The sequence below is a fragment of the Patella vulgata genome, chromosome 5 (assembly GCF_932274485.2).
Source record: "Patella vulgata chromosome 5, xgPatVulg1.2, whole genome shotgun sequence".
Lineage (NCBI taxonomy): Eukaryota > Metazoa > Mollusca > Gastropoda > Patellidae > Patella > Patella vulgata.
In genome coordinates, this window is record NC_065883.2 from 55,212,048 (window position 1) to 55,225,529 (window position 13,482).

Genomic DNA, 13,482 nt, shown 5'->3' on the forward strand with positions numbered 1-13,482 from the left:
GCACCGCCTAGCACTGCCCTACACCATTGACTTGGGAAAACACATCAGACAATTCCGAGAAATTTTCTTAACCCACGGACCTAAAATTAAGGTCCATGCCTTACCCACTGATCGAGCTACCGTGGCACTACTTTTCTCAAAAGCGAGGTATAAGTACGGTAAAATGCGTTATAAAATTTCAAGTTTAAAAACATTCTGGATCTAAAACTCGAAAACTAATTTAGAGAAAACATTTAAAATTGATATAGGTACGATATTTTTATACCTCTGTGACGTAGCCAGGATTTATGTGAAGGGCGGCTGTTTTGTGAGAGATAATATAAGACGACAATAGTGGAAAAATCATAACATATATAATGTAATCGATCGCCTACGTCGTGAACAAATGTCAGATGTAGCGACCCATAATATGTAATATACCGAGCTTTTAATTTTTTAGGACTGGGCCTGAGGTGAGAGGGGGTGGGGGCTGTCGCCGTGAGCCACCCCACCCCCCAAACCCAACCCCCTGGCTACGCATACCGTACTAGACTATAAATTTTCGTAAAGGTCGCTGAGATATTGAGGACGGACGGTCCGATAGACGGACATAGGCGACGACAACATTTCGATCTTTTAACACGTGGCCGCATATTCAAGCTATAAAAAAGCAAGCGACACCTTGCCCTTTTTTTAAACATAAATCTACGGGTTTTTTTTTTATATATTATATAATATGTCCTTGATTAGCACACGCTCACGAATAACGGTACGTTTCTAATCTATACATGCAGATTTTATTATTTTAGGCTACATATATTTTTTTCAAGTTCTTTTCTTATTATGTATTACAAGGAAACGGGTTTATTCTCCCGTTGTTTTATGTGGTTAGACTAACGTCGTATATCTTTAAAATATGAAGTTTCTTTTTTTATCATTCATCATTTTTTTTTTTAAATTGATGACACATCATATTCTTTGATCACCATCATCGGCTCCTTATTTTGGGTCTCGAAACGTGCAAACGACGAATGCCGAAGAATTGAGAAATGCTGTCGGGATTTGTTCTTTTCCCGCTAATTTAAGTGTATTCTGCTGGGATGATTTGAGAAAGAGAGAGAAATGGGGCTTAACGTCCGCTCGACACAAACAAGGTCATTTCGGGACTGACATATGGTTCAATTTTATTTCAATAATTTGCTTGCGTGTCTTTAGCAGTGGGAGGTAGCCTGAGCGTTCCGAAGGTGCAATAAAGTGAGAAAAAAAAGGCCAAGAAACGGCAATTGCTTAAATTCAATAGGATTCTTCGTTTCACTAATTAATTTAAATGGTGCATATAAATTTTATACAAATCAGATCATAATTTTCGTTATTCGAGCGTTCATAAGGTTCAAGGTGCAACAAAGTGAAACAAGGATCATATTGGAAAAATTGCTGAAATTCAACAGGATTCAACGTTTCAGTAAAAAAATGATGCATCAGATCGGATGGTAACTTTTGTCGTTAGTAGAGCGGGGGATCACGTGGCTAAGTGGGTAAGACGCTGGCTCGCTAGCCTGGAGGTCGGGTGTTCGATCCCTGCATTGGCCGAGAAAATTCATCCAGATTTTCCGGCGTGGTTTCCCCTTGTCAGTGATGCAGGACATCTGACAAGGACAGCTGTCTAGTCCTTCGGATGTATACATTGGAATGCACGTAAAAGATCCCTAATTGGCAGTTGGAATTCGATATAAGAGTAGGCGATGGTGCCGCTGCCCGGGCAAAATTTCCCTCGTAGCACACGGCGTGTGCAGTATAGGAGCTGCAGAACAGTAGGACGGTAAATTTTAACCCCATTTCATTTCATTTCGTTAGTAGAGCGTTCACGAGGTTCAAAAAAGTGAAACGTAAGGGCCATAACTCCAGAAGAAATTAACGGAAATTACTGATATAAGACATTTTCATATCACTGATGTAAACAGCGCATATTATCAATTTCAAAACAATCACTAGACGATTTAAATGTAGTCCGTAGGGGTACGTAGGCTGTTTCGTAACCTGTTTCGTAGCCGACTTTAGTATTTAGTTCATTCGTACCTCACTTCGTACAATCGTACCTCAAATTATGGGCGACGGCAATATACGATCCCATTTCCATGTTTGCGTACTATAACTAGTTTTGAATTAAGATATTAGTGGAGTTTATAAACAGGCGATTGTGGTGAAAATGTTCAAGGGATTTTCAGGCTTGGTATCCAAGACTATATAAACACGGAAGCTCTACTTTCCATTTTAGCGGGAATAAACAAGCTAACTCAAAACAGTTTAATGAACTGACTGATAGTGATAATCGATTCATTAAGAAAGCACATAACATAAATCAATAAAACTGAGATATCCTGATTGAATTGATGACTAATATGTAATACGCTAACTATGTTTTAAAACTTAATTTAAAGGAGCTAAATAAGTAAATCGCTAAAATTTGGGACTTAAAAATTGACACAAATTGAAATGGGTCGCAAAACATATACTCCTATACTAGTCTATAGATCTAATATTACTAATAATGAAAATATTGTAATATGAATGTATATACACTGATTTACATTCAATCATTTCCATTTTTACTCTAATTTCAATCTATTATATTCGACGAAATACGCCAGGGCAGAAGTCTTAATCGAATGGCAATCTCTAGCGTCTGGTTATTCCAGTCTACACAAATAGTATTTATTGCGCATGCTCTTCAGATAAGAATATGGCGTCACCATTTGACATGATTTGTTGAATATGTCTAGTCTCGTTCTTCGAGTCCCTTGTTACAAATGGCGCTGAAACGCATTATGCCATATATGGTAGCCTACATTGTAGGCCTACACGATTCGTGTACCAATGGACGGTAAAATGTATATTTTGTCTTAAATATATTGGATATCAGAAGCCTATCTTTTCCTGGTAATATCACAACATCAATGTTGATTTCAATTGACAAATAATTTGTCATTTCAGTGTCGAAGATTTTAGATGATATTGAGAGTTAATAGTACTGCTGAGTAGTTATTGGCCTGAAAATTGATGGCCATAGATTTATCATCCTTCCCATGTCTTGTACCACAAGATGAAACTGGTCGATGTTATGATGGATATTTGACGATTGGTGTAAGTAGAAAACATCTAAACAGGACTTGGTACTAACATAACTGTTTATGAATCACTCACTCTGAAAATAATACCCCCTATCAGACTATATAATAGTTGACTGATAGTAATCTGAAAAGTTTTGATGTATGATGCAGTATAAACCATTGGTCATAATAACAGATATATTTGTTGTGAAAAACGATATATCTGACGGATGCTTCGATCAAGTGAAGAAAATTCTAAATCAGGAGCTAAATCACTATTCTTTGGCAACCAGAAATGGACACAAATGGGTCACAACACATATAATAATGTAATATGATAAACTGATTTACATTCAATGGCTTCAGTTTTTACTGTAATTTCTAATCAGTTTTGTTCGGCGAAAAATGTGAAGTCCGAATGAATGGCAATCTTTTGCGTTTGATTAATCCAGGCTACACCGGTAGTATTCTCCTACATGGGATATGTTTGGCCTCGTTCGTCGAGTTACTTCACACAAATGGCACTCGATTTGTGTGCCAATTCTTTTGGTCTTAAATATTGGATATCAGAAGTCAAGCTTTTCACAGTAAGATAAAAACAACATCATTGTTGATTTAATGTGGGTGCCATTATGAACGACACATATAAATTACCACTAATTGTAAGATCACGAGTAGATGCCGGTAAGAACGATAGTGATGAAAGTACTAGGTGTATGAAAGTGCAGTTAGTGGGTTAGTGCACTAAGCACCTACTCTAGCATGAACGTGGTTACTTTGCTAAAGTACAAAGCAATGGTTTATGGTGTGTAATGATTGACTTATTTAATTTATTGTGGTCTTCTTATAACAATTTAGGTAAATTTTATTTTTCTTGGTCATTAGAAATATTATACATTCAGATAAAAATAAGTTTTGTGGGTTGAATATGTATGATCTAATTAAAGGATCATATATCCTTAAAGATTCTCTTTTTGTTTTTCCAAGCAAAATGAATTTAGAATGAAATTGACAGTGCCTTCAAGCAACCTGAGTGAAACAGAAATCGTATGTGAATGGAAATTACAAGAAATTATAGATGAATATATGCCCATCATTCGACAGGTATATTTGTGCACGTTGTGTCAGTGTGCATTATCGTTCACCATCACCTGTGACATTGCATGTTCCAAAAGATTTGTTCTTTGTAGGGAGCAAATTGGATGTGGATATATATTATCGTCACCTCCATCCATCTATATTTTTTTTCTTGAACACTACTACAGATTAAATGTTACACTCTCAAACCAATCAAATTTTAACGATTTCCCAAAATTACCTGGCCTTGGGCTTGACCACAGTTTATTACCCTGTCTTGTATCATTTTGTGATCAATATTATAAATAATCATAAAGGACAGTTTTAAAATCTTATACAGTTCATTGAAAGAATTATATCAACAACTTGAATTAGGAATAGAATCTTTATATATATTTATTCAGAGATTGGTCCACTGCAAAGACTTGAACACGTTTCTGAAAGAAGTAATCAGTATTGTTGTAAGTACTATATATTTATTATTATCTCACAGTTTTATAGGAGTGTAGCATAATTACATGTTTCCGTACAAAACAGTCAAAACACGTATTGTTTTCGTAAAGCGGAGGACACACTAGCCGAATGATTCGGCTGAATCAATGGGCATCAAAATTCGCTAGCGTGTCCACTGTCATTCGGCCGAATGATTCGCCTGAATCAAACATGTTTGACATATTCGGCCGAATTATATTCTCCTGGTGTGTCAGCTTCGCTGAAGCATTTAATCATGTGACGTGAAAAGTGAATCGGGCGAAGCATTCAGCGGCTAGTGTGCCCACCCATTCGGCCGAATAAAATTCGGCGCCGATTGATTCAGCCAAATGATTCGGCTAATGTGTCCACTGCTTAAGTGTTTTTATAAACTACGTAGTATAAAAACTATTGTTTTTGTTTGGATTATTATTTTTTTGTTTTTTTCCTCGCGTTTTTGAAAAAAGTACATGTTCTACAGACTTAAACTCTAAACTATCTGAAAGGTATTTAATTCGATGGTGAATGAATTACTTAAGTTTTAAAAATGATAACAGGATTAAGCCAAAACTGTCAACAAAAATTTTCCGATTATCTCCCCTTTGAAGATGAGGTCAGATTTTCAACTTCTTTAATTTTGCCTTATTTAAAAATATTTGTCAATAAAGTGACTTCATAAAATTAAAGTTTTTTCAAAAAAGTGTAAGACTTTGAAGTCAGGTAAAATGTCAATGACAAACGATAAATTAAGTCATTTGGTGCATATTCTGAAATCCGTTGCAGGAATACGGAACACATTGATGCCTTCAAAAGGGCATATTAATAACTTATGTGACCTTCTGGAAATTACCAACGCCTTCCGATTTTTCCTGAACATGAATAGTTCTCTCCATTTTAAAAAAAGACAAAAAATGACATATGGTGGTGTTAGCCCCAGATATTATCTTTCATTTTTAGAGACCTTGTGCCATAACATTTTCAACTGTTTGGCCGCCATATTGGATTTTACAAACCTTCGAATCAATATTCAGTCGCCCTTTTGATTTGGATTTTCAAAAACCTTTTTATACGCTCAAATTTTTATGTGGATGTATATTGTCCTTGCCTCCATCCATCTCTTGCAAAATCTGGGTGTATCTTGCCTGGCAATTGTTGGTAATCCAATTTTGATCAAACTTAAAATATGTTTATATCCCAAACATCTTGGTTCCATTCGATATTCGTGCTTAACTTCCTGGATTATGGCCTCTGATTGTACAAAAAAAGCGATTTTAGCTTTTTGACCCTCTAGAGGTCAGAATTTTTATCCGATTTTAAAAATCATTGAACTTTATCATCGTTACACCCTTATGATGACTGATTTTGAATTTCGTAAAAATCGGACCTCCGTTGATTGTGTAAAAGTATGTAATACCAAGGTTGTGGACCCGCTAGAGGTCACAATTTTTGTCTGATTTTGATGAAACTTAAAATATATGTTTATGTCTCAAAGATCTCAGTTCCTTTGGATATTTGCACATATCAGACCATAACTTCCTGGATTATGGCCCCTGATTGTATGAAAAACCAAAATTTTTTATCAGATTTTAAAAAAAACATTTAAATATATCGCGGTTCCACCATAATTAAGTTGAATTCGAATTTCGGGAAAATCTAAATGAAACTGCCTGACAAAATTTTTTCTGATTTTATATCCCAAAATTTCAGTCCCTTTTGATATTCCCGCATTTCAGACCATAACTTCTTGTATTATGACCCCTGATTGTACAGAAAATCGCGTTCATTTTTATACATTCATGTTGAAATGTGGTTGTATATTGTTGTTGCGCCTGTCCGTCCATTGGTCGGTCTGACTGGCATCCACAATTGCTTGTGGACACTCTAGAGGCTAAAGTTAACATCCGATTGACTTTAAATTTATACACAGTGTTTAAGGTCATGAGACGAAGAAGCCTATTGATTTTAACTGATTTTCAATAATTACTTCCAGAGTTATGCCCCTTGATAATTTTGAAAATTAATATCTGATTGACTTTAAATTTATACACAGTGTTTAAAGTCATAGGACGAATAATCCTATTGATTTTCACCAATTTCCGATAATTACTGCCAGAGTTATGGTCCTTGATGACTTTGAAAAATCTAGTGGACACTCTCGAGGTTAAAGTTAATATCCGATTGACTTAAAGATACATTCCCGGGTACAAACTGAGTGATTTGATGATATAATTGGACTAAAAACATATTCAAACTAATTGATTTATCATAATTTTTCTTCAAATCCTTCTCAAAACATTGCAATTGTCAGGGAATACCCTGGCTAAAAAAAATCGATGAAGAGAGGTCATGTTTGTGTCACATGAGTTACCTCTATATAATCATTTCGATTGACTTTAGATTGATACGCAGAGTTTAAGGTCTTAAGACTAACAAGTATATTGATTTTCATATTAAATGTTTTGTTTACTAAACGTCAGCATGGGCCAAACAAATTCTATTGATTTTCTGATAATTACTTAATGGGTTGTTACTCTTAATCAGATTTTAGTGTATTATAAATGTTTCATTACGGACAAAAGTAAAAATATGCGACAACTCTTGTTGACTGCCCAGACGATTTAGCTGCTGTGGGCGTATGTTTTGTTGCCTGGCAACCTATCTTTTAATTTATTCTCTATCCATCTCTTGCCTGGCAACCGCTGGTTTTGTTTTGAACCTTCTCCAAATGGCAACAATTATTAAGGAGCCAATTTTTGAATTTCGATTTCATTTACCTCCGGTTTCACATTGAATTTTTTTTCGACTTTTTATCTACTGTCTGGTGACATAACCATTCAGTGACCCTTGACCTTTGCATATATGATGACCCTGACGTCTACTTACAACTAATATCAAAAAGTTTTGTCTTGAAGTATAACTCCCAGTTTTATTAAGACGTCAAAATGACAAGTTTTTCCACTTCAATTGGTTATGGATGTTACTATACTCAATAGTTCATGGTGTAACTTGATTGTTGACGTGAGAAGGCGTGACCTGATGTACAGATACACGTCAATACAGCTTTTACGCAGTTCTAGTTCAGATTGAAAGTGATCAGTTTTCTGTATGCTCTCGGATAAGCTGCAGTTTGTGGCTATCCTTTTTTTGAGGCATGGTTGCTGTGTGGGTGTATTTTCTTTTTTTGCTTGGCTATCTTCTAAAGAACATAAACTTTTAAATTACAATTTAGTTTTATGAACTAACAAGGGCCTCCATTAGAATTTGACGTAAAGTATATTTTTATGTACGTCATATTGTGGGTATACTTTTTCACTATGTCAATAACACATTCCTGTAGTGTGTGGAATTGCGTACATTTTTCTAGGAACATGTAAAATCTTTTATCGGCTCGACAATAAGATCTATATTAATGATATAACAATCAATACATTGATGGTTGGCTCAATATTGACTTATTATTGGGGTATTAATTCCCTATGTTTATTTCTGCTCCAGCTAACTGAGGAATATTCAGGGTTTTATTATGCGTTGTTAAGTGATCAGTTGTAGCTATCTGATGGCTGTCTTCTATACCTACTTTTCAGTCATTGTGTTCATGTTTAAGGTGCTTGTTATGATATTTGATTTTCTATCTATAAATTTATTGGGTAAAATGGGTGGTGATTCATATGAATAAATGTTTGTTTTGTCATATAGACTTTGGTTATTATTGGATATGTTAATAGGTTTGTAAGGTTTATTTTGCAACAGACCATTATTTTGAATTGATTTTTCTAAGATCAGTGTGGAATCTATGCCATAAATCGTGGAAAATTAAATGGTTCTCTCGATTACAAAAATATTGATTCAAGGACAATGCACTTTCATTGATTTTTGTGTGCTCAGTAGAAGTGGGCACAGTATAAATCTGTTTTGTCATTGCTAACCTGATCTGAAAAATCTGACTCTAGCCTATGTTGAAATGTGATTGTAAATTGTCACCCAATAATGTATTTCAATCATTATTGCTCTGGATCACTTTGAAAAATTTTCAGCTTTTTACGAAGTGTTTATGTTAAGTTTGTGGCCCTCACCAGAGGTCAAAATATTTATCCGATTCAGGTGAAACTTAAAACATAAGTTTATCTGATTTAGATATAACTTAAAATGTTTAAGATCAAACGGTCTGGGATGAATTTGATGTTGCCTTTTACGCAAAATGTGTAACAAAGTTTGTGGACTTTCCAGTGTGATGAATTAAGAAAATGAGGACATGAAACCTATTGATTTTCATTGTTCTCCCCAATCCCTTTGCGGATACCAAAGTTGTGGACCCTCTAGAGACACGATTTTTGTCCAATTTAGATGAGACTTAAAACGTGCGAAGAATCAAAAGTTCTTGGATTAGTTCCATTTTGATGGCATCAGATTCTGGAGTTATACCCCCTGCCTTTACACAAAATGTGTAATAGTACGAAGTTAGTTGACCCTCCATAGGTGACAATTTTTCGTCCGATTTAGATGAAACTTATATTATATGTTAATGATCAGACTTTCTTGGAGGAGTTCGATTTTTGTTCTGGAGTTATACCCCTTGCTTTTAACACAACATGTGAAATTTGTACAACGTTTGTGGACACTAAAGGGCAACAGTTTTTGTCCGATTCAGATGAAACTTAAAGGGCACATAAGATGGGCGAGAAACGTTTTGGTACATATAGCCGATGGTTATTATATCCATTTTACAGCAAGGTCACACCAATCTGATTAAAATTAATTAAGCTATCTTCACTTAAAGTTGCAAAAAATAGACCTCCCTTAAAAACGACTTTGCCAATTATCGAAAACACTCTTAATCCCCTCATATGCCAGTGACGTCACAGTGACTGAATGCATATTCGGAATGTTTATTCCTTAATTACCTATATACAGCTGGCGTGTGTATTCATTAATGCTTGACTGATTCCTTAATCCCCTAATTAAATAAAACAATTGACTACGGAATAATTTGTTATGTAATTATTTAAATTTTTGATCCAATTTAGAATTTGTTTTATAATGTTATAACAAAGACAGTCGCTGTAGCCATATCCCTGTGTCATTTTAATCAGAATAAGCTGACAGTAAACCCACAATAATTGGCTTCCGATTAAAACCACAAGATTGGTGTGAAATTGTTATCGACAGCGCTACAAATTCGATAAAACCAATAGAAATGATTAAAATGTGATCTTTTAAGAGGTGAAATGGTTTCAGGTAATAATCATGTAAATTTAAAGCACCGATAATTTCGACAGCGATCTTAAAAAGTGACTTTTTGATAGAGTCTCTCTATCATCGGGTGCACTGCGTCCAAACGATTTGAGATACATTTCCGTCAGAAGAGTATAGTGGTTTTAATTTACCTGAGTACAGGAGTAAAAAGATGTGGTCATACAAAGTGTATCATAAAAGTCAAACATGATTGAAATGCGAATTGTAAATGACAGTCCGTTGTCAGGGTAGCCAATCTTGTTTTCCTGTCGCCATCGTACAGTGCCTTTCTTTCTCCATGTGGATTTGACTTCATTACTCTGAAATAGATCTTAAAATGAAATATGAAAAATATATAAATATATGTTAGAATTAAACATACATTATGCAAGAGCTAAATCTGCCTATTGCAGGTCTTTCTTTAGGCCTGAAATCTTATCTTAATTATTGATTAGACATTAATTAACTTATCCAGACAATAATCAACTCTCGATGTCAACGCTAGCCTGCAATATTTACTGGATTAGGATCCGATTTGCTGCTCAACTTTCATTCATGTCATCATGAAAGGGATAATTGAGACTATGTTTTTTATCGTACCGACTTTAGTAATGATGATTGAGGTTAGGTCAAAAATTCAAAAGCTAATCTCTCGGTTCAGAGTGGATCAGTTTGACTGAAATTTTCAGCAAATTCCCTTTACGTTATCTAGTTTTTATACGCCCACATGGAAATGTGGTCGTATATTGCCGTTGCCCCTGTCCGTCCATCCGTCCACAATTTCTTGTGAACACTCTACCTACTACATTTATCATCTGATTGTTTTGAAAATGAAGAAGCCTATTTAATTTCAATAACTTCTGTTCTGGAGTTATGGCCCTTATTTCACTTTGTTGCACCTTGTGAACGACAAAAGTTATCAACCGATCTGTATGAAATTTATATGCATCATTTAAATTAGTAAAACAAAGAAGCCTATTGAATTACATCTAGAGTTATGGCCCTTGTTTCACTTTGTTGAATCTTGTGAACGCTCTAACGACAAAAGTTATTATCCGATCTGTATGAAATTTATATGTATTGTTTGAATTAGTAAAACGAACAACCCCATTGAGTTTCAGCAAATTTCTGTTAATTACATCTAGAGGTATGGCCCTTGTTTCACTTTGTTGAATCTTGTGAACACTTGAACGACAAAAGTTATCACCCGATCTGTATGAAATTCATATGCATGATTTAAATTAGTGAAATGAAGAAGCCTATTGAATGTCCGCAATTTCTGTCAATTACTTCTAGATTTATGGCCCTTGTTTTACTTTGTTGAACCTTGTGAACGTTCGAATGACAAAAGTTATCATCCGATCTGTATGAAAATTCATATGCATTATTTGAATTAGTAAATCGAAAAAGCCTATCGAATTTCAGCAATTTCTGTAGATTACTTCCAGAGTTACGCCCTTGTTTTAGTTTTTAGAACCTTGTGAACCCTCAAACGCCGAAAATTATAATGTCATCTGTATGGTATATCAAGGTTGTGGACCCTCTAGAGGCCACAATGTTTATTTGATTATGATGAAACTTTTGATAATCGCGAATACCCGAATGTTATTTCCTGGATTATGGCCTCTGTTTGAAAAATCACATTTTTAGCTTGTGGATTCTCTAGAGGTCACAATTTTTTATCTGATTTTAAAAACCATTTAAATATATCATCATTCCACCATATTGAAGGTCAAATTTGAATTTCGGGAAAATTAAAACAAAACTGCCCGACAAAATGGCAGCTCCTAGTACGCAAATTGTGTAAAAGTATGCAATACGAAGATTGTGGAGCCTCTAGAGGTCACAATTTTTATCCGATTTTGATAAAACTTAAATTATATCTTTATAACCCAAAGATCTCAGTCCATTTTGATATTTGCGCATTTCAGACCATAAATTTCTGGATTATGGCCCCTGATTGTACGAAAAATCCTTTTGTTTCTAACTTGTTCTCTATCCATCTCTTGCAAAATGTGGGCATATCTTGCCTAACAACCACTGGTTTATAATTATTATTTATCCAATGATCAGTTAGCTTTGTTCACCAATGTTTTTGTAATAAAGTAGCCTTGAATTATTTGTTGATTCGCATTTAGACCACATTTAATTGACTTGATATGAAATCTGAATGGATAAACGTTTGTGATAAGATTAGGTTATAATGTCTAACATCGTTTAAATTCTTTATTATTATAAGGTATTTTACAATTACATTGACAGTTTAATCACTCATCAAATGACATCAGGAACTCCATGTATGATCATGTGTATTTGATATTCATGTCCATGAACCCCTGCAAATTTCGTGCCAAAATTTAACCTTAGTTACTACACCTGTAGTATGCATGGAACCATACATGGTATTAAGATTCCCAGCGTTGATTGGCTGAGAAATGAGGGCGATCTATTGTTATGCTTAGTCATTGGAAAAATCCATATTTGCTGTGAATTTCAAATGGAGTTACGATAAAAGTTGTTCTTTGTGTATAGAAATGGTTATTATTATTATATATAGCTAATAATGAATATATATCGATAAATGACTGGCACCATTTGTATTTCTATACTTATAGAAAAACTTTGGGATATCAAGTATTATGGGGTTATCCAAATTACCGGTAAATGCGGGAAATGCTTGGATCGTCTTCATTTAAACAAAGGCAGCTTATGGATCTACGGCATGACACAGCATTTTAAAATTCACTCTAAAATATTTCAATCACAAATGTCTAATCTATAACAGTGCAAGACGATAATTCAGAGATTATGATTAGGGCAGTCATGTGTTAATTGGACCGTCAATAAACACTTGTCAACTGGTTGCGTATAGACAGTGATATATTGTATAGATAACTGTATGTGGTCCCTGTGACGTCACCAGCCAATCAACTGGACTAAAGGTGTAATCGAAAAATTGAAAAGCGTTTTTTGGGTGTCCGATACTTAAACATTAATATGTCGAATAATTTTAACCGGATTGATGTGAACTTGCCGCAATGTCTATATAGTAACCACTTGCTGTAAATACATAAAATCTAGTTTTATCATCTTATGTGGTCTTTAAAATGTGTTTAGGATCAATAGTTCTTGGATGAGTTAGATTTCCATTCTAAGGTTAAAATCCCTGCTTATTACACAAATTTTGAAATGTGTATGAAGTTTGTAGACCCCCCCAACGGCTACAATTTCTTCCGATTCCGATGAAACTTCAACAGTATGTTAAGGATCAAAAGATCTTGAATGAGTTTGATTTTGTTCCGCATTAAAACTTTAATTCGGTGTGAAGAATTGGGACTATGAGAGGATGAGTCCTATTGATTCTGCTGTTCCCCATCCATCTCTTGCAAAATGTTGTTGTATTTCTTTTGAATTGGTTCAGTGATCAGTCTTCATTTCACAGTCACAGTACCATACATCCATGATGCTTATCTTGATTATACATAATAATACATGTCATTATATTATCATTATGTACACCTGGACATTTTTGCCTATTTATCTGACACACATCAGTTGTAAGGCACTCTTCCCATCTTCCCATCTTCCCATTAGTGTCATATATTTGTAGTTTATA

General features: G+C 34.7%; 1 protein-coding gene across 3 annotated transcripts in view; it reads left to right on the forward strand.

Moving 5' to 3' along the window:
• Positions 1–1,897: 1,897 nt before the first annotated feature.
• The window catches only part of LOC126822047 (E3 ubiquitin-protein ligase FANCL), a 29,971-nt gene continuing 18,386 nt past the window's right edge, over positions 1,898–13,482 (forward strand). Inside the window, exons 1-4 of one of the 3 annotated variants that reach the window (XM_050550784.2) lie at positions 1,898–1,995; positions 2,971–3,120; positions 4,074–4,190; positions 4,568–4,624. In XM_050550784.2, the coding sequence (XP_050406741.2) occupies positions 3,037–3,120; positions 4,074–4,190; positions 4,568–4,624 (258 nt within the window). In that variant the 5' untranslated portion in view covers positions 1,898–1,995; positions 2,971–3,036. Of the gene's footprint in view, positions 1,996–2,242; positions 2,429–2,970; positions 3,121–4,073; positions 4,191–4,567; positions 4,625–13,482 lie in introns of those variants that run through there. The other 2 variants (XM_050550785.2, XM_050550783.2) reach the window with 2 other exon arrangements.